Source organism: Maylandia zebra, linkage group LG13 (genome assembly GCF_041146795.1).
Source record: "Maylandia zebra isolate NMK-2024a linkage group LG13, Mzebra_GT3a, whole genome shotgun sequence".
Classification (NCBI taxonomy): domain Eukaryota; kingdom Metazoa; phylum Chordata; class Actinopteri; order Cichliformes; family Cichlidae; genus Maylandia; species Maylandia zebra.
The window spans coordinates 10,797,614-10,822,639 of record NC_135179.1 but is presented as its reverse complement, the minus strand read 5'-3'; the positions used below and the strand labels follow the sequence as shown (position 1 = coordinate 10,822,639).

The following is a 25,026-nucleotide window of genomic DNA, read 5'->3' as shown; positions in this document are numbered from 1 at the left end:
GTCTTGCGCTCAGTGGTGTGCAGCATTTGAACAGAGGCAGACAGGGGAAGCAGAATCAGTGGCTAGACATGACCTTAGAATAAATTTGAGGAGTAACCCGATGGTTTCAAACCACGGACCTTGAACATCTGGATTTCCCTTCGTATTGGATATTTAATTTAAAAGGAGGTGTTGGAGGAATATCTCCCCTCAGCGTTGGACTCTATCTACCAGTTCCTCAGCATAAAACCATACCTGGCGCAGGTCTCAGAGTCTCCTTAATCTTATTTGTAGATAGACAGCGAGCCCGGCTGGCGACACATTAGAGTATCTTTATTTAAAGCGCTTTAACAGAAAATGTGAATCCCTGCCTTCTCCGTGAGGGAGCCGAAACCCCGTCGTTGGCATCTGAAACAGCTGGCTTGTGTCTAGAAAATTGTGGATTAACGATTTTTTTTACCCCTTATCCAAAGGAACCTCGGACGTCTTTCAGTGGCCTGTAGCCACAATGAGCGTCGATTTAATTGAATTAACTACATGAGCGGTGTCAAAAGAAACGCGTTTCTCTCCGATTTAAAAAGGGAAAAAACCCATATCTGCTGAAATAAACGGCGCCAGGAAAATATGGAAAACGAGGTGTTCACTCCTTTGCTGGAGCAGTTCATGCTCACACCTCTGGTCTGCTGGGTAAGCTCCCTAATTAGCTATTCAGATGTGTCTTGAGCTCGCCAATTAATCACCCCATGCTGTTCTTTTATTGATTATCTATTGTCCCCTTTTCAGGTGAAGACGGTCGGACACTCGACGGTGACCGATGGCACCAAATTATCGGAATATATTGAATTAGTGGATGGGATTTACCTGAATGAGATAATGCTTGAGATGTAAGTAGTTTGCGGCACACATCCAGAAATATTACCCATCATTGCATTAACAAGGGTTACATGGTTAAACCGTACCCATTCTGTGTGGTTATATGTATGCTTTTTGGTCAGTAAACGGGGTCTGTGGGTGTGGAGGAAGGTCAAAGTGGTACTCACCCTGGGGTTTTTTCGTGGGGTCATCCCCTCATGAGCAAATTAAGCAACTGCAGCCTCTGTCCGGCGCTTAAAATGAATGTAGGCTAAGCACAAAGGGACCTTGTATTGGGGTCAATGATGGGTCGCACTGTCAGAAATCTTTGCAGACAGTTATTGTCAGGGGTTCTTTAGAGCTCCGCAGATTGTCTGCAGGCATGTTTGCTGCAAAGATGCGTGCGTGTTTTCTTTTAAGTCATCCTACACTGTCATCTGCAGCCGACTGGAAGACACCCCGCCCCTGGAAGCTGCAGCTTCACGTTTCCTGCTGTGCTGTAAATTAAACTAGAAATAGTAGCCCTAAGAGGAATCCCTGGTAGCAGCACAGAATCTGGATGTTGACTGCACTGCAATGCAGCAGGCCAACATTTGGTTTACATTCAGCTGAAAGGGAAAGACTGCTTATGTATTGGGAGTTCTGTTGATAGTGAGAGAGGTTGGATGTTTGATAAGGCAAAGGAATTTCATGTTCAGTTTGTCTCTTTCCAGTCATAAATATATAAAACATGGCAGAACACCGCTTTCCATTCCTTTGTCTGGCTCCTGGCTGGTACTTCCTGCTAGCAGGACAATTTTTCATATTTTCCGCTAATGCTACACTCCACACTGTCAGCATTTATCCCCCCGCCTGCCTGTCTAAGCACCATTCAACCCAGCCTGCTCCCACTGGAATTGATTTTCACCTCTCAAGAGATTATGTGTTGCACTTTCATGTGACAACTTCTTGCCACATCAGTAGCTCAGGGAAATGTATGGATATTCTAATCTGTCTTTCCATTGTTTTGTGTACAGATTTATGTTAGTAACAAGTGTGTAGTGTTTCAGAAGGATAAATGTGTGGCTGCATTGCATGAGGAGCTGATTAACCCCCCACACGGTTTCCTCTCTTTGGATGGTTTCCTCTTCCTCCTGTCCTGCCTTCTTATAATGTCCTCGACCTCTTGCTGTTCGCCCATCACTCTAAGCTGCCTATCTTGAGGTTTCAACTATCTCTTCCAGCTCTTTTTCCCATGCTTGTTTTCCTCCTCCAGGCTTTTTCTACATGCTGATGTATTCTCCAAATGGCAAGGCCGTCTTTCCTCTTCCACACATAGCTTCATCAAACAAGTCTGCTATATTTTTAGTGCATTTTCCCCCTTATGGGACACACTATGGTGGAAAAAGAAACAGGAAGGATATGGGGGGAAGGGAAGGGTCAGAGGACCAAGGAAGGCAGAAAATGATTTGCCAAAAAGCCAGAGATGAAAAAAAACAAACAACTTTGACATGACAGGAAAGATTTGCAAAAATTGAGCAAGCATTTAACACACAAAAGACAAATTCACATCCCTGGTTTGCTGAGCCACAATGGCAATTCCTCAGTTCTACATATTAACACAAAGGTTTGTGGCCATGTAATTGGTAGGATTTCAGTGTGCAGTAAAATGGAAAGAGCCAGAAGGAAATTTCCTGTGGATGGTTGAGAGCTCTATGCTAAAATGAACCGTGACTGCCTTAGTGATCGCCTGACAGGATACTGGGAATATTCAGTCACAGCCCGCACAGTGTGTTTATGTTTGTGTGTGTCTGCATGCTTTTCTGCAGGGCTTCTGTCTCTGTGTGGGAGTTTGTGTATCTGTGTTTTTTTTGTTTTTTCTTTTCCCTGTGTATTTGGTTTTGGACTGAGGCAGCTGTTGGTAGTCATCTTGTTCAGCCACCCTCCCACTCAAAGGGCTACAGTATTGGTCAGATTTAGTGTTGGTGAGACTGCTCTTTGTCTGCCTCTCCTGCTTTACAGGCACTGCAGGATTAACTTCAGCTAACTGAAATATCATAAACTCAACTGTATATTACACCTCATGGTTGTAAACTTTGCAGCTGCTGCAGAGCCCTTTGAATAATTGCTATATCATTTTTTTTCATTGTCATCCTTTTGTAAATGTAACATGAGCTTATTCAGTATTAAGACCATAAATGTGGTTGAAAGCAATGCGTGGTGTGTGGTTATACTTCCTTCGGCTCCATCTCTCATTAAAAGTAGCTTAGAAACTTCTCCGAATACCTGTAGGTGATAATTAACAGGGCTCCCACTAGAACACTCTTACTCACACATTTAGTTTTTTCCTTTTCTCCTCTGTTGTGACAGCTTGAAACATATTGTAGTGAGTGTTATTGCCTTGCTTGAAATTGATCCAGCTGCACTAAAAAGCTGTACTCTACTGGTGTTACCCTCCAGCTGCTGTTTACATTAAAAACCAGCAACAAAAAAACACCCACTAGCGTTCAGCACAGTTAGCACTGCATTTAGAAGAGTCAATGATATAACTACAAAACTTACATAAATGAGTGGATGGAAGTCGGCATACTTTTATGTTAAAATAAAACATTAATAAATATTGTGTGATCACTTCACATGCATGCCTAATTACACACCTTTGTGGTATTTTATTGGCAACATCAGCTGTTGTAGAGCAAGCTTTAGTATTGCTGTGCGCATGTCTCTATCTAGCACAAAGCAGGAGACATGGCAGACCGGCTGGCAGCAGTTGTCATGAGGACAGCATGGGAGAGCACAGAAAGAGCTGAGAGACCCCAGGATTATCTAACGGTTTGCTGACAGACACCCAGATGGCACCGTGTCCCCTCCCCCTGCCCTCGTGTGACTGACATTACCTAGCCAATTACATCGCCTCCGTAGTGCTGTCGAACCAATTAGTTTTCCCGCCCAGCAAGAAAGCGCCAATTAAATTTTTGTCAGAGTGACAACTGTCCATTTGAATTCTTGGCTTTTTTGCAAAGTCTGTAGACTCGTGCTGGCTCCTTGGCCTGTTCGGTCAACCGGTCAGTCCGTCCTTTTACAGGCTGCAGTTACCTGATTTATTTGAGTGAGACAGACAGTTGATGGAAATCGGGTGCACAACATTTGTCATGTTGGATGTCAGTGCTTTTCTAGCATTGCAAAGCTGTGAGCTTTGCAATGCTAACTTTGCAATGCTAACAACTTTAAACTAGAAAAGATGTTCAAAAAACTGGCTGCTAATTTTACTGAAGTAGCTACAAGTGTAAAGTAGTAAAGCATATGTGAGAAATGGAAAGAATGCGGTTCCACATGTTCTGTGGTCAGTACTTCTGTTTATTATTCAGACAGATCAGTGCATGTCTGTAAGTCTGTCTGAATGGGTGCACATATGGGAAAGAGAATGTGAGAAAATTGAGCGTAACTACCAGCTGTCAGAATTTTCATCTGCATATTTTTTTCTCAGTGTATTTCAGTACACTTTGTTTGTACTGTTGTAACAGCCATTGAGGTCTGCCGTAGATAATCAACTTAAAATTACAATTTAAATGGATGTAAATTCCAGCATTGGCTGGGTTTTACTGTGTGAAGTCATATGTGCACCAATCTAATACTTTACTTGAAACAAAGCTCTGTTGCATGTTGATACATGTCTTTTGTTTTTTTGTCATATTTGTCTTTACAATTTTTACTCAGGAATCACACCCAGGTATTATTGCACCTCTGCTCTTCTCTAGTTTTTTTTTTTTTTTTTTTTTAGCAAACTAGAACAGCTAAGAAAAAAATACTACAAGTCATGCAATACCAATAGGTCTCAGAGGGGTAAATATTTCAATAGGGTCAAATCTTATGTTCTTTTTCTTCTGCTGTCTCTCTTCATCATTTACCAACACTTACAGATCCTGCACCACATGCTCTTAGTCTGTTTCTCCCGTCTTTCCTCCAGCTGGCATCTCCATCTCTCCACTTCCTTTTCTGTCCACACCTCAGCACTCCTCTCACTCTCATTTCTCTCTCCTGTTTTCTTTTGAGCAGCACGTTGAAGCCTTTGTTAGCTTTCTCTGGGGCTAGTTACAGCAGACATAGTTGAAATTCCTGCTGGATTGGAGAATGGAGGCAGACAAATGTGCTGCTGGGTTGTTAGACTGTTTGATTTCCCTCCTGCTCCTGGCTGGAGTGTGGGCTCCATCCTTCAACATCAAAGTGTTCGCCTTGGATCTCAACTCTCATAATCATCATTGTGTCATTCTCTCTGTGCCCGGCGAGCAGGGGGATGTGTATCATATCAGGAAGGAAACGGCAGCTGTGACCTTGGGAGGACAAAACTTTAACAAGGCTGTGTTAATATGAGGCACTCCAAACCTCGGAAACAAGGACGTTTAACCCCAAAGGAATCATCGTAGAAATTTAATCGCAGAGTTTTTCACTCTAGCAGTGCAGAGTCATTTGACTTACAATTACCCGACTCTTAAAGTATAGTATTTAAGTTTGCTGCTGCATAGCATTTAGCATGACTATGAATAAATTGCTGCCCATCACAATTTAATACTGAACTTTTGAATTCCACTACTGATGCTATTTGCCACCATTTCAAATGTTCATTTTGGCAGCTTTATATCAGATTTTTATTAAAGGTAGCTGTTAATTTGCTGGTGCTGCTATTTGCAATTAATGCAAACTCAACATTTCCTCCATCTGTTACTTATTTCTATCCCTTCAGCGGCTCAGGGATATAATCCCTTCTGTTCAATGAAAGACTTATGGGGTGAAACATCTGCAGGAATTGTTGAGTTTCATTAACAGCAGCTTAACACTGAGAATTAACAGCAAAGTAAAATTAATCATCGACCAGGTAAAACAATTTCTGTTCCAAAGAGTGACCCATAGCAGAATGATTGAAGTGTGATTTATGTTAGAAAGATTCATTCTCTATATTGACAGTGGATGTGTCTAAATAAGGTGCGAACCCTTCTCAAATGAATTAATAATTAATCTTATTTAAAAGTTTCTCTTTTGCAAATGTGTGTTTGCAAAAAAGTACTTTTTATACTTTTTGACAGATAGTGTGTAGTCCTGCGGCAGAACTCCACCTTCACTATCGTCGACTGAAAGTAGCAACACTAGACCTTACTTTGCTCTGAGGCCTTGAGGAACCAGTGCTTCACCTCCTACACATTTCCAGTTTGAGCAGTTAGTCCTTCATTATGCAGATAAACTGCAAGATAGATGACTAACCTTGGAAGGACTTTCCTCAGCACCTCCAATCCAGATTGGTAGGAATGAGTTCAGCTACAATCCTTGTGGGTACACGGAAGACAGGAAGAGGCCCTGTGGTAACAGAAAGACAAAGACGGAAAAGAAACGACTCCATGAAAAACCAGGACAAGGAAATGGGGCGATGAGAACTCGGTGTGTTTAAGCACTACAGTTTCCGTGAGAAAAGGTGAAGAATGAGAGAAGAGGATGCAGTCCACATCTGTAAAGAGTGGTGGATGTTACTTTGTTCCAGCATCTTGCACTCCCAGTATTCTAATGGGGTAAAGTAATATAATCTGCATTGCAGCCCAAGTTAAAAATAACCTAATGGTGCAGTGACATATGATGCTCTAGAATCACCGTCTGATTCCTCACTAATTTGAGATTAATTGGATTTATAAGAGTATGTGTTACCTCCTGCCTGTGCTTACTGTACTTCAAAGCTTCTGTTTGGAAGTGCAGTCAGTGTAATGATGCACTCCAAAATCTAAAAGATAAGTGCTGATTTCCTCATTTTATAGCTGACTTGTTAGTATGGATCATTGTTAATAACTTTCTTTGCTTTCATAGTAAGTGTGATGTTTTAATGAAGGTATCCTATTTATTTACTATTCATTAATCAATTCCCTAATATTTGACCGATATTCCTACATGTCCACAAATATTGGATTAGTGTCCGACAGAATGAAGTCTTGACTATGCTCCATTGTGGACGTGGACAGCTGGAGACCCAACAAGCATGCAATGATTCCTGTTATCCTCCTTGGAAATGCGCTGCCTGGGGCGGATGCGTCGTCGGTGCATTGTAATGTAAATTCCCTGCGGACAAAAAACAGGCAGGCACCTGGGTGTGCACAAAATTTACGCCGTTCAGATTCAGGTGGATTCGTGTTTACTCACAGACAAGGAAAGTCGAGGCTTCAGATCACAGAAATACAAGTGGTAAATATGAGCTTCCTCCAAAGGGTATTTGGACTCGGGAGGAGCTCAGTAATTTTGGAGTGTCTCAAAGTAGTACTTATACTCCCTCGCACTGAAAGTAGCCGGGATAAATGGTAGAAAAGAGTATCATTTTCTATCAGCCTGTTAGTTAACAGTTCTACAAGCCATATAAGGTCTAGATCTGTGTTACTGGGTTGGTTGCATGCCCTCAGTGGTATTTGAACCAACTGGTTTAAAATTTTGACATCTTAAAGGCTTCTGCTGTTTCTTTGTGCTTCTGAGTGGTGGAAAAAACAAACCGAGGGCGTGTCAGACAGCCTTAATTCTTTACACCGACCTGAAATTATCCTGAACCAAACCGTCAGCCTTAACACGGCTGCTAATAAGAGCTCATCCCCCAGATTTCTTTCACCGGCCTCCTGTGTATGTTTGTCTTCTCTCTCACATGGAGGCACAAACACACCCCTCCTGCTGTGTTTGGACAGTACAGCTCACAATCTCCATCTCCAGCACGTGGCCAAATGGGGCCTGGGCTTTGTGTGTACGCGCATTTAGGCTGCTTTCTGTATTGGTGTGTGTACGGGCATGTGCCTGGCTGCCCACGTTGACTCTAATGTAGCCTGTCATATATAGGCTAACACTACTCTCTAACCTACCCAGCCAATCAAAGCTTGCAGATGAGAGGAGGAAGCCCAGTGGCCGCCTGCTCTGCATAAGGCTGCAGTGCCTATCGACGGCAACCATGAACCGACTTATTGACTGGCCGTCTGGCTGACTTGCTGACTAGTTGTCTGTGTTGCTGCCTCTTGAGCTGGCTTTGCCTGTTCATCCTTAATCTGTTTGTCTATTTAAAGTCTTAGGTTTATTGTATCAGCAGGAACAGGGAGGGGGAGGCAATAAGTTGGATTTTCTTTTCTTTTTTTTTTTTTCTTTTTTTTTTAACTGCTGTTAAGCCCCTGTATTTAGTCGCCCGCTGATCCACAGGGGTGTCAGCCTGTCCCAGACTAGTAACATCAGAGATTGTGCAGGAGAAATGAGTAGTGGATTGCATGTTATTGTCATGAGATGGTGACTGCCATGTTGTCAGCTGAGCGTGATGATGATGATGGAATGCATGAATAGTAACAACATTTTTTTTTCTCTTCCTTTTCCCCTTCTCCAAGTATTTCTCACACACCTCGTTCACCACATTACCCTCCTCGCACTGATAGGATTACAGCTTCCTCTGTGCTTTTTAATTAATGGGTTAAATAGACCCCCTACTATGGACCTCGAAAGGGGCTGTGTGTGCATGTGGAGGGGAGAGATGGCAAGGTCATGTGACTTCGTTTAGCACGGTATTAAAAAGAGCCGTGTGTGTGTGTGTGTGTGTGTGTGTGTGTGTGTGTGTGTGAGAGAGAGAGAGAGAGAGAGTGTATTTCAGGGTGGAGGCTGTTGAAAAGCCGAATTAACACATCCACACTGCAGCCATTTGAGAGAGAGACTTTTCATATAAACCCAAGACTTCTAAATAAATTCATAAATGGGTCTAAATTGATAACTGGAGTCTTTATATTACTGTGTATTAAGCAAGTATGCTTTGTTTTGTTTCTATTAGAGGTATATTTAATGGTGCTCAGTGCAAGGAGAATGTAATGGTGGTAAAACAAGAAAAGGATTTAACCAGTCACCAATGAATGAATGTTGCTGAAGATAAATACAACCCTTGACATTCAGCGTCTTCTTCTAAACAGGAAAAATAAATCTTGATTATATCTTTGTAATCAAATTATGAGCTGTGCAGATACAGACATTCCTTTGCGATTCTTGGGTGTTTCAGAAGCAGTCATGCACACACATGCATGACGACACATGTGCTGCACACTACATGCATGCATGCATACATTTATAAGCAGTCAGGATCCTTCTCAGGCGCAAGGCAGCCATGTTGACCCTCATAAATAGGTCATGGAGCATACACAATGAGGTTTAAAGTGCATATCACGATAATCAGAGCTGCTCTCTGGCATTGTTGGTGTAAGGCATGATGGTAAGGAAAATACCACGACTTAATTACTTGGATATGTTTCCCTTATGGAGGATAGGAGGTATTTTACTTTATATAGCTATAACACATGGAAGCTGAATGGTGAAATGGTTCATCATTTTGATGGATCATCAAAATGTGTTGCCTCAAATATTGTTAAGTAAATTATTTCATTATTTTTATCTATAGGAACAGCAAAATTAATGTGTGGCAAGTTTGTTAAAATGAGTTAAGTTTAGTATAAAATGTAGCTGGTTAATTATCGGTTTAAAATTAAATTAGCATGAGTGTTAAATTGCATTTCACTTTAAAGTGGTGTGTGTGTGTGTGTGTGTGTGTGTGTGTGTGTGTGTGTGTGAGTGAGAGAGATCTATTGGCCTTAGCGGATGTGGTTCTGTTTTACTTAGTCTTATGCAAAAAAAGTTTTCACGAGGCTCCTAAATACACCCTTACTGTTTCAATATGAATTAAGAAAGTAAGGAGCATCCAGGTGCTACTGATGTATTGCAATTAATAAACTGATCATTAGCAAGTGTGAACACCTTTTAATAAAGCAGATGATTTAGCAGTTCATTTGTCTATTCATCATTGAAGTTGTGAAGTTGTTAACACAATACCACAATCTTTTAAGGGATGGAAGATTGTCTGAGAAATTCACTCCAAGTTCAGACTGTGCAATGCACAGAGGAACCGCTAAAAATCCAGAGCTATGTCTCGGACACCACAAGCATTACTCATTAAGAAGGGTTGACAGAAAAACATGGCAGCACAGCTCAGGTTTGCATCAACAAACCACAATGTGTGGAACAATGACCTTTGGACAGATGTAATGCACAGTACCATGTTTGGTAAAATCAAGAACAGCATATCAGAAGCACGGTAGTGGAGGGGTGATGATTTGGCCTTGTTTTGCATCCACTGGCTCTGGCCAGCTTGCAGTGAATGACTTGACCGTGAACCCCTCTGTTTACCAAGTATTCTAGAGTTAAATGTGACATGTGTCCCAAAACTAAATGTTGGCCCAAATTGGGTCATGAAAAACAGGACAGTGATCCTGAGTATGCCGGCTAATGAGCTGTGCATAAAAGAAAGCCTGCAGGCCTCAGTTGAGTAAACTGAAGTAATGCTTTGAAGAAGAACGAGCCAAAATTCCTTCACAAGAATGTGAGAGACTGATAAAGTCTTACAGAAAACAATTACTAAAGTTAAGGGTAATAAAATAAATAAATAAATAAAAAAGTAAAGATTTCTGCAAACCATTGACTCATCGGGTGGACTTTTAGTGGAACTTTTAGTGGGATTACTGAAGGAAATGCTGCCCATCTAAAGCTACACTCATTATGTAGAACAAATAAACTGTATGAAAAGTATTTGAGACAAATGTTACAGCAATATATAGATGCATTTGGCATTAGCAAATGTGAAATTAAGACTTTCTCTCTAGTTGCTCAAGGGCTGCCATTTTGTCATCGCCTCAGTTCTGTGACTCAAGGAAACTGGAATTTCCCTCAGGGGATCAGTAGATATCACATTAAATACACAAGACTTGTATAGTATCAATCTTTTTAACCTCTAACTAGCTGGTTGAACTTCTTTTTTCTCTCCCTCCAATCAGTGTCGTTTATCCTATCAAAGAACTTTATTGTTAAAACCTGGGAGATTATTAGCCATAAATGATGCAGACTCTGAGCTTGACAGCAGGTCAGCATGTCAGGCTTTCCAATGATGGGAGGATACAAGTTGCTAAGGATTTGTCTGATTAATTATCTTACCAGTAGACTTAATTGGTGAATGTTTGTAATTAGGCTTGGTAACATTCACAGATGTGCAAATTGTTTGGATTGCTATCAGTTACTATGTGAAATGGTTCTGTGTGGATGTGGAATGTTTGGCTCCTTAAAACGTGTTGACGCCTGTGATAATATAAGTTGTGATGCATGCGCCGTTTAACATCCCTTAGGCAACACTCACCGAGGGCACACAGCCTCTTGACTCTGCAGGCAGCATGAAGGCAATGATCACAGTTAAATGTCACAGAACTGCTGATATACAACGCCTCAGTGTAGCCTAGTGGGTATCAAATGTTTTCTGACATTCCCCAAATCGAAGTAAAACATGTAGTAAGCAAAAGGAAGCTCTTGTTTGTGCATTTTCCCTGAAAGTGATTATAAAATTAATTTTGCTTCACTCCCCCCCCCCCCCCCTCTGGTTTTCCACGTCCCATCAACAGAGCCACTATGCCCCATCTCAGTGATTTTCCCCCGCAGTTGGTGTAACCCAAATGTTTAAATACTTCAAGAGCTTTGAACTTTAGTACTTTAATTTGGACCCTAGAAACTGTCTGAAACTTTGGTGCCACTAATGTTTTGTTGGTTGTGGTTTCTTTTAACATTGTTATGGCACTCTGTTTATTTAAGCAAGGGTCTACTGTCACTCTACGGCTTATATACAGAGCCATTCTATTACATAAAGCAATGATACAATGGCAATTCTTAGAAACAAAGAAATCTTCACCTGATATTTATCTTTGCTACAAACTTGGATTGTTGAATAACCCTTATTCCATTTCTCCTACAGAAATCCCAAAGCCACAGTGCAGCGCACCAACAAGAAAGTGAACAATGACTCCACACTGCGCATCCAGAACCTTTCTATTCTCATCAGGCAGATTAAATCCTACTATCAGGTAAGATTTTACTACTTTGCTTTATCAGAAGTTAAAAGTAGCCACACTGAAGTGATTGTTAGGCGCTATTTATTGCAGATATGTCATAAAAATGTGTGGATTTAGTGATAAGGGTCAAAATCCCTTAAATTTAGCTCTTCATACATACCCCATGTTCCTTTATGCCTAAAACAGGAGTTGGCTTTCACCACCTTTCACCACCAAAAATGTATCAGTTAACACACTCGTCAAGTTTAGCTCAGCATACACACAAGCTCATGCCACATAAAGAGTTGGCTGTATAAACGGAGATGTATTTGCAGATGTGTATGTGAGTGATGTGGTATCAGCCTCCATCCAGATGTCAAAAGTAGCCCAGTAAATTTAAAGAGACGTCAGGAATGTAAAACAGTGATGTGGTTACTCGTCTATAGTGTCTGCTATATATTTTTAACTTAAATCTGCTTATGTACCATTTCCGTCTTGAACAATTTTCTTAATTTTAGAGAGTTTCATCCGACAGTGAGAAAAATAAGGCAGTTGTCCTGATATTGATTCATTCTGTGTAAATGTCCTAGAAAAATGAGGAAATCTAACTTACTGCCTAAAAGATACTCTTATAAACTTTGGTCAGAGGTTTGAAGTTGATATAAGTAGACCAAGTTACGCATACTGAAGTAGATTACTGCTTAGCATGTTATCAGGTCTATATACGTTTCAGTTTCCGTTCATGGTTAATCATTACTTGTGAATCTACAGTCTTTGCAGTTGATCATATCAGTAAATAAAGGCTCACACTTAGTAAATACTTTATCAAATACTGCAACAGTATAGTATACTGCTGAGTTACTGTCTGCTGCTCGTCAAATACATTTCATTGCAGTGTTGACCCTGTGCTAACTTCCATATGACAAAACTGAAAACATGTGTGGTGAACTGGTCACAAGCAGTAAATCCCACTAATGCTGTGATATATTTGATATATTTGTGCATACTCAACCTGGATAATCTCTTGACTGCTTGCATATGTGGGACAACACATGGTTGATTTGTGTCGAACAACTTTGGTTTGCAGCCCACTTCCAAGTGCGGATGCCAGATATTTGAATCTGTAATCCTCCCCTATCTCTGTGGTAGAGTGTACATTTTTTCTCTGCTTATCAGTGCTCTGTATCTCACATATAATATAAAGTTTAGTTGGCATAGAATGATATTTTCAGCTGAATTAATGCACGACACAAAATGGTCTGAACACTTTTTGATATTCTTTAACATATGTTGAGACACCCGGTGTTTCCAAGAAATACTGGTGAGCATGACAGTCATGTATTTTTATGTATCATGCAGTTTAAATTCAAGGTGTTAAGATGAGGTAGGGTTACTTGATTTCAGTGGGGTTTTTTTGTTTTTTGTTTTTTAAAGTGGATGTTCTTTAACTTGAGATAAATTCATGTATCTAAAAGGACAGAACACATTAATCAGCATTTCTGTGAAACTACCAGTGTCACCCAGCGTTCCTGTGGCAAGATGTTTTTAAAGGTGCTTTGTTTTTTGTAATCTTTGGAAAACAGTTTTGTAATACAGGTTGATTTATTGCCCAACCTCAAATGCATAAGTTGCCCCATGGTAGGTTGCTGTTACGGTTGTGTAGTTTAGCGTGCTGTCCCACAGCATTCCTCAGTGTCTGCTCCGTATTGTTTATAACGGTTATGCATGTGTGTTGTGAAACCTGCAAGGTTGACAGATTCGCAGAGAATATGATTCACATTGTTGCTGGAACTGTGTTTATGGTAATCAGGAGTTGTGTGCGCAAACATGCTGTTGCAACAGTGCAATGAGTTTAGGAATGCCGATCTAGCCAAGCAGTCAACCTGATAGACACAAATTCCCACACTACAGGTTTAGGATTGACTTGTATCCTCATGGGTTGTGAGTGTGCTGGGCTTGTGTAAGAATTAGTCATTAAAACTGCCATTTCTAATTTCTGTTGCAAAGTCTGTTGTGCAGACTTTTACATTATAAGGCCACAAAAGCTCCAGTGGGCATCTTTAAAAGGACTTGCCAAATTATGTGCCATAGAATCAATGTGTGCCAGTTTCCTCTGAGGTTGATTAATGACTAGCAGAGTAAATGAATGATGAGATGACAGGAAGTGTTAATGACATTAACTGGAAGTGACCCAATCTATCCTGTTTTTTAACATCCTGGATTTAGGCTTCAATAATGCCCCCATCTTCCGGGAGGTAGATTAAAAATATATGTATTTAGTTGAGTGCATGCACAATATACAGATATCTGATTTACTTTACGTTGCATTTGTAGTAAGGTTTGTCATTTTTCCAAGGTGTTCAGCACAGGATGCAGCATGTGCTTCCTGCTTATTTATATTAATTAAAAAACATCCTTTTCTGAAAAATTTAGCTTTTTGTGATTTAAGATTTAAGTACTGACCCTGCCTACTTGTGAGGGATAATTTGTTGCACTAATATGAGACAAATTCAGTTCAAGACCTTGCTAATGTAAGTAAACGGGTGTTGTTTTGGGTGTATATAGTACTGTGTAATCTGTGTGGTTGTTAGCTTTACGTGAACGTTGTAAGGCAACAATGCAACTCTTGTAGGGCCATGGCGTTTGATTAATCATCCCTGTTTGTATGGGTGTTGTTCTTTTGACCTCCTAGTCACGCCATTGTTCAGCCACTTGTGTCTGCAGCCTCAGACTCTCGGAGACCACCTACAGGCTTAAATCCCTCAAAGTTCCCTGCTGTCCTTGTTGTGTGTCTGACTGCCCCTATGATGACCTATTAGGGATTTAACTGACAACGGAAGGGTTATGTGTAGGATGTAATTTAAGTGAGCATTTTAATCATTTTGATTTGTGTGGTTTTGGACATATGTTATCTTGAATTTTTTTTTTTTTTTTTTTTTAAATGAAGTTCATATTTAGTTCATTAGCAGCTTAAAAGAAATAAAACTAAAGTGTCTATGAGGCTGTGTGTATTGTATTTAATAAAAAATAGTGAGTCTGAATGAGATTAATTCTATATTTGTTTAGATGAAAATGAAAAGCACTTTTTTTTGTTTCAATCTCTAATAATAGGGAAACGGTTTGTGTGTGCATGTGTTCTTTCTGTGGGGAAGCACGTTGGATGTTAAATTAATCAGTGGGTTAAAGATTAAACAGTCATACTTGTTGAGCATGCTAGGCTTTTCTTCCCCTGCAGCGCTGTTCAGAAATTGAAAAGCAGTTCATACGTATACCATATTTTCTGATTATGCTCCTCAGCAGAGTTTCAGAGCCATCCTGCAAAATATGTATCCATGTATAAATATATATGATCATACTATATTTGCACACATGCACAGTTTGCGCACTAGGCCACAGTCTTCTGGAGCAATGAGGAGGAAAATGACTTTGATAAATGGCTTTTCTGTGGTTTCCATTTCCTCTTACTGGTTTCACATTTCCAGTGACACATGGAAGAAGATGGTACCTTTCAGGTCTTAGGCTAATGGTGTTAGCAGCTTTATATTTACTGCAGCACTCAGCACTTTGGACGAGGATGCAGCATGCTTGGCTGCTTCCTACGATTCAATAAATTGATCTTGATCTTTGAGTCTGTGTAGTGGAGCATTGGAGGAACTCTGAGTAATTCAGCAACAAGAACTCAAGGCAGTTCAGAGAAGCTTTTTAAACAGACGTGCCCCGGTGACTGTGCTGTCGTCTTTATAAGCAGCACAGCAGCACATGTCCGGGAGGAAGGAGGAGGGAAGGACTTTATTTGGTCAGTCAGCAAGGGTTCAAATTTAATAATCTCCTCGTGTCAAGAGAAATGCAGTTATTAACTTTTTTGATAGCAGGCAGTTGCATACCTGGGATTTTCCTTTGTCCCTTTCCTCATCCCTTTGCCTCTAGGAGATGTAATCCTAGGAGCGTGTGTGTAGAAGCTGCGAGAAGTGAGCAGGCAAACAAGAAATTCAGTAATAACGGCTTTCATTTCAAAGTATCCCTGTCTTGGGCTGTGTTTGAGTATGAGGGTTGTCTTTCAGTGTCGTGTCATATTTGTGAGTCTTTGTCTCGGTTATTGTTCTGGTAAAGTAGATTCTGTAGGAGGAGGTTGATGTCTAGACAGGCTTCAGGCTTTGATTTTTAGAATCTGGTGAACATATCAAGGTTGAGCGTGTGTGTGTGTGTGTGCCTTTAGACATGGTGATTGCAACACAAGTAAGCAAGGGGTGGAAATTTTCATTCTGGTAATTATTGCATTGCTTTTGAGTAGAATATCAAGTTTCCTGGTACAGAGTCCACTGACTTTTCCATTGCACTGATGGTCAGTCCAAATATAGGCCAGGCCTCTTTTTAATTTAGTGGCCTTGGTTTGGCATTCTTAAGTGGGATGTAAGATGGAGCCTTCAGCTGAACTGAAGTCTTTGTGCATGTACTTTTCTCAAAGCTAAGTGAATCCCTTTGTCCTGGTTTATGAAACTCTGGCTCAGACACCATGTGGTGTCATTCATAGTCGAACGTAATCATTCAAACTGATGGAAGGGATTATAATTTTTTTCCCTCAAGTTAGGAAAGTGTATATACTTTTGTAGTTTTTCATAAAAATGTATAAATGGCACACAAATTATTGCAACTTGCATTGATTTACTTTATTTAGTGCACAGCAACATTTTGCTTCTATCCTTTGAGTTTTAGACGTTACATTTGAAAATAAGAGTGTTTTTGTCCCCTGTTTGCCTCTGCTTTGGTTTGGGGTGTGGTTTAAAGGCTGGGAGCTCTGTTTTGACTCTTTAAAGAGTAACAGAGGACACCATTGATGCAGAGTGTGCCTGGCCCCAAAGCTCTGCAAGGTTTTTTTTTTTTGGGTTTTTTTTTTTGCAGACTAATTCACGATAACGTTGCATGTTTAACGGTGATCTGAAAGCACTTTACCAGCGAGCAGCAGTTCTAAAGTCCTTTCAAACCCTTTATTTCACATTTTCTCTTTGCTGTTGTTTCAAAAGAGCATTTGGTGTTTGAATTTGTAATCCAAGCTTCAGATCTTTTATCCATCAGCTAAACCTGAGAAAGCATAAGGGTGAAACCTTTGAAATTGTGTGGCTGGCTTCACCTAACAGATGGATAATGTTTGCATCTTTCTTGTTGTAGCCTTTGCCTCAAGATACTGATTATGTTTTATTGCTTTCTGCTAGAAATTGTACTGTATTTGTATATTTTCACCAAGTCTGAACTTACTCACACAGTCCTTTCAGCATCAGTCATGAGCAAATCAGTTTATTAGGGCATGTGCTTGTAGCTGCAGGCTAAATGTGCTTTGTCATGCAGACTCACATGCTGGCTATTCTGAATAAGTCCTGTAGATTATAATAGTTTAATAGCTCAGTTTTTGAACTCTTACACAAGTAGCAGTCAGTCATACATCACTCTAGGCATATATAATAAGGTTTGGAGTTGATTCATATTGATCTGTCTGGCTCAAATCATGAAATAAACTATCTTTTTTTATTCTGTTCCCAAAACAATAACTTGGTTAAAGCAAAGACAATTGAAGAGTCTCAAAAACTGACAGATGCCAGACAGCCTGATTAAGTCGCTAATCAGATTACCTGACTATACAAATAAGAACTTAAAAGCTTGATTTATATCACTGAATCCCTTGGAGGTTACACTGTAATGGATATTGTTGGTGTTTACCTTTCTCTGCAGTCACGTGCAACACTGAGGTGGTTATGTTGGCTTTGGAGCTAATAAATATTGAAAAATGCTCATACTTATATTGAAAAAGGGCAGAAGAATTTAGAACAATTTGTCTATAGAGGTTGTCAGAGTTAGGAAAATGAGAAAAGACGTGAATAGACTGGAGGAAGGGGGCAGTCATTGTCTTATGGCTCAGCACACTGGAGTAAAAATAAAATGGCAATGATCGCAAGCTGATGGCACAGGTTGCCTGGTAGGAAGCAAGTGATCTGCAGATAGTTGTGGTCCTCAACTGCAGTCACGCTCGGATAGATTAGCAACTGTTTGCAAAACATTGTCGTCTTATTTATGAATGCAGACAGTGTGAATCACCAACGAGCACAACTCTTTTGCATAGTGTTTCTTTTCACAGAAAAGTGGTTGCTAGTTGGTTGGATTCTGGTTATTTTGCTATATCAAAACACTGTTTATAAACACAGATTGCAGATGTTGCAGACCTGGTTCCTGTCTTCAAAACAATAGTTTCAAAAGCAAATTGACTGTACATGACACATGGCCCCAAACTGTCAAATTGAAGCTGGCAGTTGTTTCGGGTTTGCAAAACCTGGTATTATTACTTTTCTGAGAAAAGGTGCAGAGGCCAACGTAAATCCCAGGGGCCAGAATCGGCCTGGCAAAGACTTAATCCTACCTGCTGAACAGCTTTTTGAAATATAAGGGAAGGCATACATTTTTGGACTTTTAACTTTGAAATAAAATTATACTCCACAGTAGATGGGTAACAAAAAAACAGCAAATAACAGAAAAGTTCCTGCCATTCACTGAATACAGTAGAAATTTCAGTTTTATAAATATGGGACAGTCTGAGCAGTGAGCTACACGAAATTGTGCCAGAAACTGTTATTTTAACTTGAGGATACTCAAAAATAAATAAAAGTTTGAATTTCTGGTTTCACTTTCATGTTGATGGTTTTCTGAGTAATGTCAAACATCAAAGAATGTCAAAGAAATATTGTAGTGAATGTCATCCATGTGTCACCTTTTGCCACTGGCTTTCTGGTTGGCTGCTTACTGTAAACAAACCTATATTGTGAGATGCATGAGTCAGTAAACGAACTCCCTTTTTTTTTTTCTTCAGATTTTATGAAGGTTGGTATTAAGTGTTGTTCCATTTTAAACCCAGAACCTCTCACCGTTCACACCAAATAATCACAGCCTTCAGTGGGAACTGAACATTAGCTTGCCTCTGCTCCTCTGCGTGCACATTGATCTGCAAGTGTTTGTGGATGTGCCTAGTAAGATAAAGCATAACAGGAATTTGTGGCAGTTAAATGCAGAGACAGTTCCTGTATGCCAAAAGGGAGATATTTATAGATGTTGTTTTTAAGGGGAAGCTAAGAGCTAGGTTCTTCTTTTTCTATTACTGAACTAAGGCATGTCTGCTATGTCTCTGTTATGGACTTACTGAAGATAAGAGTGACATTTTATTGGAAGCGTCAGTGAACAGTTGCACTTTTCTCAAACATAAATGCAGAAAAAGCCCACTGTGTCTTTGAAATCTCCAAAAATTCAATTTTCAGCAACACATTTACACAACCACTCAGATTTACTGCTCCAAAACGGTTTAGCACATTACAGAATTGACAACAGAAACAACCAAGCTAATTTGAATTATGCATCAAAGAGAGCAATAATTACTACAAAGACGTCTGTAGCATCAGACAAAGTTTTCCAGTCAGTGTAAAGCACAGCCCTAGGGATGACTGGATAGTGGGTGGTGGGGCAGGGCTTCCCCAGCCCACCTGCCAACACCTTTGAGACAAGCAGCAGGATCAACCCGTTCACTCGTTCTGCCTCGGGGCTCTCTTGTTAAAAGCACTCTAGCTGATGGATACCAGCAATGAACAAAGGAACTGGGCACTAATGGTGCATTTGCCTACTCCTCTTCATGTAAATGATGGTCTGTCCATCTGGCTATCAGTGGACCCTCACTGCTGCTCTTTTCATGGTAGTTTTTATTGCCAAGAGTGACTCTTGATTTTTATTTCTCTCCTAAAATTCAGTTGTTTTTGCTTGTAACCACTTTCTGCAAGGCTCCACTGACAATAGTAGTAAAGTAATTTTAATAAAGTGTTCATTTAAAAAATAATTCTCAAACCTTTTTTGTGGATTTTTACTCAGTTTGATAAGCTGTCAGTTCAGGTAAGCTGTTCACTTGTTAGTTTCTCTGAGACCATCAAAGTTTATTTTTGTTCTCCTCTTAAAATATTACTTTGACCAATAAGCTCACAGAATTATGTTGGCTTGCCCCTTGTTCTCTTGTGCAAACCCCTTAAGTGTACCTACAGCTCTTTTAGGCCTCTTACAGACATGAGATATGAAACATTGCTGACTTTATTCAAACGTGGCCAGAGCAGTGAAGAGTGAGCCATGGTACATGAGGTGTAATTCATGCAGCTATTTTATTATTATTAAAACGTGTGTGTTGAAAGTAACTTGTCTTCCTTTCTTTCTTTCTGTATCTACTTCCTCCCTTGCTAACTCATTCATCTCTCACACACGGTGACAGCAGCAGAGATAAACTATGAATAAACTGGCCTTATAAATGACTGCAAAATGCATTAGTCTGGATTTTTATCATACCTTGATGGATGGATGTGACTTCCTGTTTGTCTTGGGAATTTTAGCTCCAGCTTTATCTCATGCGGTCTTCCCTGGTCGACAGCCGTGAGACTGTTACTGTTTAAATTTTTACCACCAGGTCAACTTATCAAGAAAAGCTGTGTTATTCTTTAACATTGCTAATGACACACAGTTACATTTACCTGACTGCAGATGATTTAAGCTAGAAAGCTTGATGGTTTCCAGAGTCCCATCAATAGTTTGACTTGCTACAGAGAAACTTCACCTTCTCCCCAAAAGCGACTGTAGGGTAAGGCCTGATTTAGACGCAACCTATGTAAGGTTCCTATATAGGTCCCTCCATTTCATTTGACCCGTCATGTCTAATCCTGTAGTTGGCGCATTCTCCATCTAGGAATTTGCTGACATTTTCGAGTTCTTATGTGAATGCTATTAATATTATTCCTTATATTGAGGCTATTATTGCTATTCTCTCACTGATAAATTCAAAAACTAGAAGCCAGAAATACACTGGAAGAATCGACGGTAATGAACGCACTGATGTAACTACCTGACATGTCATTGCACTTCTGGGGAGGTCTACATTAGGTTACACCAAAGGTTACAGCATAGGGTTTTCAGAGGACTTTGCAGTTACTATGTAGCTATGTAACAGTGTGATATGTATACATACCCAGGACCACTGCTGTAATAAGTTTTCCATCAGTTTAAGCTGTAATAAGGTGATCATTTAGACTTAAAGAGGAAACCTTAATATGTCACTGGATGAATTCAAATGAGTGTAAAAATGGCTTTACCACATTGAACAACAGGAAAAGCTTTTCCTGCATTGATTTGGTCAGTGGGGATGTCGTGTGATCTGGCGTTTAAAGTGCTTGGTGTGTGTGCGATAGATATGAGAGAAAGCGGAAGCATGGTCCTTCCCATTGTTGTTGGCTGTAACCTTTTCAAGTTCATAATCTCTGCAGTTTTTCTCTGCAGAGGTGTGTGTGTGTGTGTGTGTACGCCTGCTCCTGAACATTTACTGTACCACGTGCTTCAGACTCTTGAGCATGGGGAGAATAAATCAATCTCCTCATTTCTATGGTAACACTCCACTCAGCAGAATGGGTGTGATTCAAGCTTTCAGGGCTCAGGCAGCATGTGTACAAGCACACACATACTGCACAATTAGTCCCCTGTTAAAGCTCTGCCGGTAGCGGAACTTGTGCTTGGGTGGAGAGATGGAAGGTGTGAGTGTTGAGAGGGCTACCTTAACAAAGAGCAGTCCTGTGTGACCAAAGCACAGCCAGCTTATGACCTCTCTATGGACAACACTGAACACACAGCAAACTTGCACACATACTGTAATGTGTAATAATTTTCGCATGGTTTTCGCAGCTCGAGGTGCAAATCTCATCTGCAAGAAGATTATCTCCATTCTCAGCACGTCCATTCACTGACCTTGAGCCTTAGACAATAGAGATGTCTGCAGATCTCAAAATGATCATCTGCCTTGCAATTTTCTTAATGTATTCTATTGTACATGCTTTGGGTTTATCTTACGTTTCAATTGAGGATGTTTTTGCTTCGCCTATCAGAGGAAATGGCTCAATAATACAAAGGGAAAGAGGAAGTGCAATATGTTTTTAAGTATTTCCACTTTTTGTTCACACATACTACATGATGACAGCTGTGTGTGCAGAGAGAACATGTTGAGGGAGTATATTCCAAGGTTTGGGTGGCTGTATGGGGGTGGGTGTGTGGATAAGCTTCCACTTAACCTGTACCTCATTTTAGCAACCTGTCTAAATGTCTCTGTAGGATGCAAGAGCAGCCAGTGTTGAGGAGCTGTGGATCCTCATGGAATCAATAATACAGCAATATAGTGTCAGGATAGGGGGATGGTGGGGTAAAGAAAGATGAGAAAAGAGGAGGAGGAGGAGCCCAGCACTGCGTGCCTGGAGTGAAAAGTGATGGAATCAAAGCTGTAGCTCTCTTTCTTTCATTTCTCCATCTTTGCCATTTTCCCCATTCTCTCCTCATTTCCCCCCTTGCTCATCACACATGCCTCTCAATGTCTGAATAACGTCTCTTTTTTTTTTTTTTTTCTTTTTTTAAATTTAGTTTAATGATTGGCTATTCCACATCCCCCATGTGTGAAATGGAAATGATTAGACATTTGTAGTATTGGAGGCTGTCATATTGACTTGGCTAAGGACATTTCTGCTGTCACAGTTCGGATAAAGCACTGAAGGCTTTCCACTTGAAATCTGTATGACAGTAAGTGTGTGTGCACATGCATCCCTTGGTGTTTGTAGCACATTGCCATGACATGCTCAGTGTGATGGCTGGTCTCTCTCCTGCAATGTCCATCATGTTTTATGTATGTGAGCTAAGCCTTTGCCAGCTAATCCAAGATGCATATTAGGCTACTGTAGTTTCGTTTTTATTATTCGCCTCTAATTAATCCTCAAAGCATGCTATTACTCATGCTCTTGAAGGGAAAAAAGTCAATTTAAATAGCACCATACTTGAAAGTGCTGGACCTGATCTTACCTATAACACCTATACCTTGTCAGAAACCTATAGTCTACATACCCTACACCTCCCTCCCACAGTCTGGGTAAAATATATGAAGCTGTGACTGCGCCATGATGTTATACTGTGAACATTTCCCACACATTTAGTCTGCGTGAATGCTGTCAAGCTACAGTCTTATATTTTTTTTCTTCTAAGTTATAAAGTCAGCTGCAGACTTGTTACTAAAGAGATGTAGTGCATGCTGTCTTGAGTTTTTTTTGACAAAGCTCCAAGCTAACACCCAGACATATCACAAGATCAAAGACTACGAAGTGTTCTTCAGTGTCAGTGGGGGAAGAACAGAAGGAAAAACTGTCCACGGTGTAGTTCATTCTTTTGTAAAGTCTTTAACAAAGCAGAAGAGGAAGTTGGGTGATGAATCAGTGAATGAATCAGCTGTAGTGCCAAATCACAACATGGGTCATGAAGAAGAGTATCAGACTATGACAAAGGTCATGCACCCAGACAAATCCATCAGTATTAGCTGGTTTTATGCCATAGAAGCTGCAAATTAATGACATAATTAATATAGCATAATTAATATAGCTATATGATAACCCAACGGGCGGGGCTGAGATAGATTTTGGTCGCCCGACCGGAGATATCGCTAGCTCCGGGACGTCGGGCTAGCGATTTTTGCGAGCCCTGAGACTGTTTTATAATATCTATTTCTCCATAGTTATTTATGTTTACAAATGATCAGTGGAAACATTCTAATAAATTTAAGTAACAAAATGATTATATAAATCCAGGTGAAAGTTTGCCTTTGCAAATGAAAAGCTATACTTGAAGTGTGAACATAAAGCACTAAACTCAGTTGTCATTACTTTGCATGGTTGTCATGAAATGAGAGTGCGAGAAAACAGAGCTTGCAAGGCGCACACATGCTAGCATGGAAGGGGACAGGTGTGAGCATGAATGGATGAGGAGCAGCGGTCAGCAGTGGGACAGGTGGTTGTAGGAAAAGAAGTGTGTTTGTGTCAATCTAGTAAATGACTTCTTTGTTTATTTATTTAGTACTCTCAAATGCTCAGTTGACCTTATAAAAATCATGTTCTGCTGGTGTTTTACCATCAAAAAGGCACATGTTTAAAACTTGTCTGGTTTCCACAGCAGCAAAGGCAAAAATATTTTTCCCCAGGCTGAACTTGTGGTACTATATTAAACAGCAATGGAGTGAGTCTGAAGTGTAGCTCTCTGTGTGCGCTTATTCACTCTGAATACCAAAGAGATAATAAAGCAGAGTGCTGAAAATTTCCCCAAATTTTAGACGGTGACTCCAGGCTCTTTAGTTTCCTTTAGCATATTTTGGCTTCTATTTTTGCCCTTTAAAATCAGATGAATTTCACCCAAAGCGGCTGTCATGAGTTCTACATGGTGAATTGGCTGTCAGGCACACCAAATGCCTCTCTGTGAGATGCCAACTGTGGGCGTCTGAGATACGCTGATTATTCTGTCTGACGCTTGTTGAGTCAATCTGTCTCAGCCTTCAGACGTTATGGCCGTTTGGTCGCTTCGGCCTGGAACAGCCAGACATTGGTCACTGTTATCGCTCCATTTTGTCATTGTTATCAGTGTTGTATTTGCCATTACCACATTTGTTTATTGCTAAGTATTTACTTGTAAAATGCTATAACATTTATTGCTCTTTACAAAAAGCATGCGAAGTTATAATTTCAGAAATGCAAATTATATGTAAGCTTTTCTGGAAATTGCTTTGGAAATGTATGACTCCTTTCGTTCCTCTGTGCATGCTCAGACACCAGTGTAGACAGAGGAAGAGAGACATAGCAGCTAGGGTCACTGCTGTTATCACCACTGGGATGAAACCATGGCAACCACGCTTCGGACCTAATAACCATTACTGCCTGTTACTGCGACCCCCCCCCCCCCCCCCCCCCCTACTCTCACCTTTACCCCATTTTAGTGAAGCGTCTCTGTGCATCATTTCTGTTATCAAATTATTAAAGGAAATTTGGTGAGTCTAACGTTCTTCAACTAAAATATTACAGTCTAAAAAAAGACGACAAACTAAGACCATGTGAACCATGTTGTAGTGCTATTTGATGACGGCCAAAAATCAAAATCACAATTATTTTGGTCGTATATTCAACTTAAGGAACATCATCCATTAACTCAGTTGAAGTATTAATGATTTTTCTGCAGGTTTGTGTCCTCTAATTAAAGGCTTCCTTTCTTGGCTCAAAATAAACTTCACAGTGGAGGGGGGGGAAAGTTTTTGTTCATGTTCGTCGTTAAGGTTGTAACAATTTTCCAAAGCTACCATTTAACATTTTACTTCAGTTTTTCTTTAGAGGGGATGGGAGGGCAAAATAACAATTTTGGCAATAAACGTGTTTACTCTGATATATTTCCAGTCCACTCATTATCTGACCAA

General features: G+C 40.3%; 1 protein-coding gene across 8 annotated transcripts in view; it reads left to right on the top strand.

The window, feature by feature from the left end:
- ccdc88ab (coiled-coil domain containing 88Ab) overlaps positions 1 to 25,026 on the top strand; it is a 63,848-nt gene continuing 38,822 nt past the window's right edge. For all 8 annotated transcript variants that reach the window (XM_076891510.1, XM_076891507.1, XM_076891511.1 and 5 more), the window contains exons 1-3: positions 1 to 666; positions 763 to 863; positions 11,633 to 11,741. In XM_076891510.1, the coding sequence (XP_076747625.1) occupies positions 604 to 666; positions 763 to 863; positions 11,633 to 11,741 (273 nt within the window). In that variant the 5' untranslated portion in view covers positions 1 to 603. The remainder of the gene's footprint in view (positions 667 to 762; positions 864 to 11,632; positions 11,742 to 25,026) is intronic.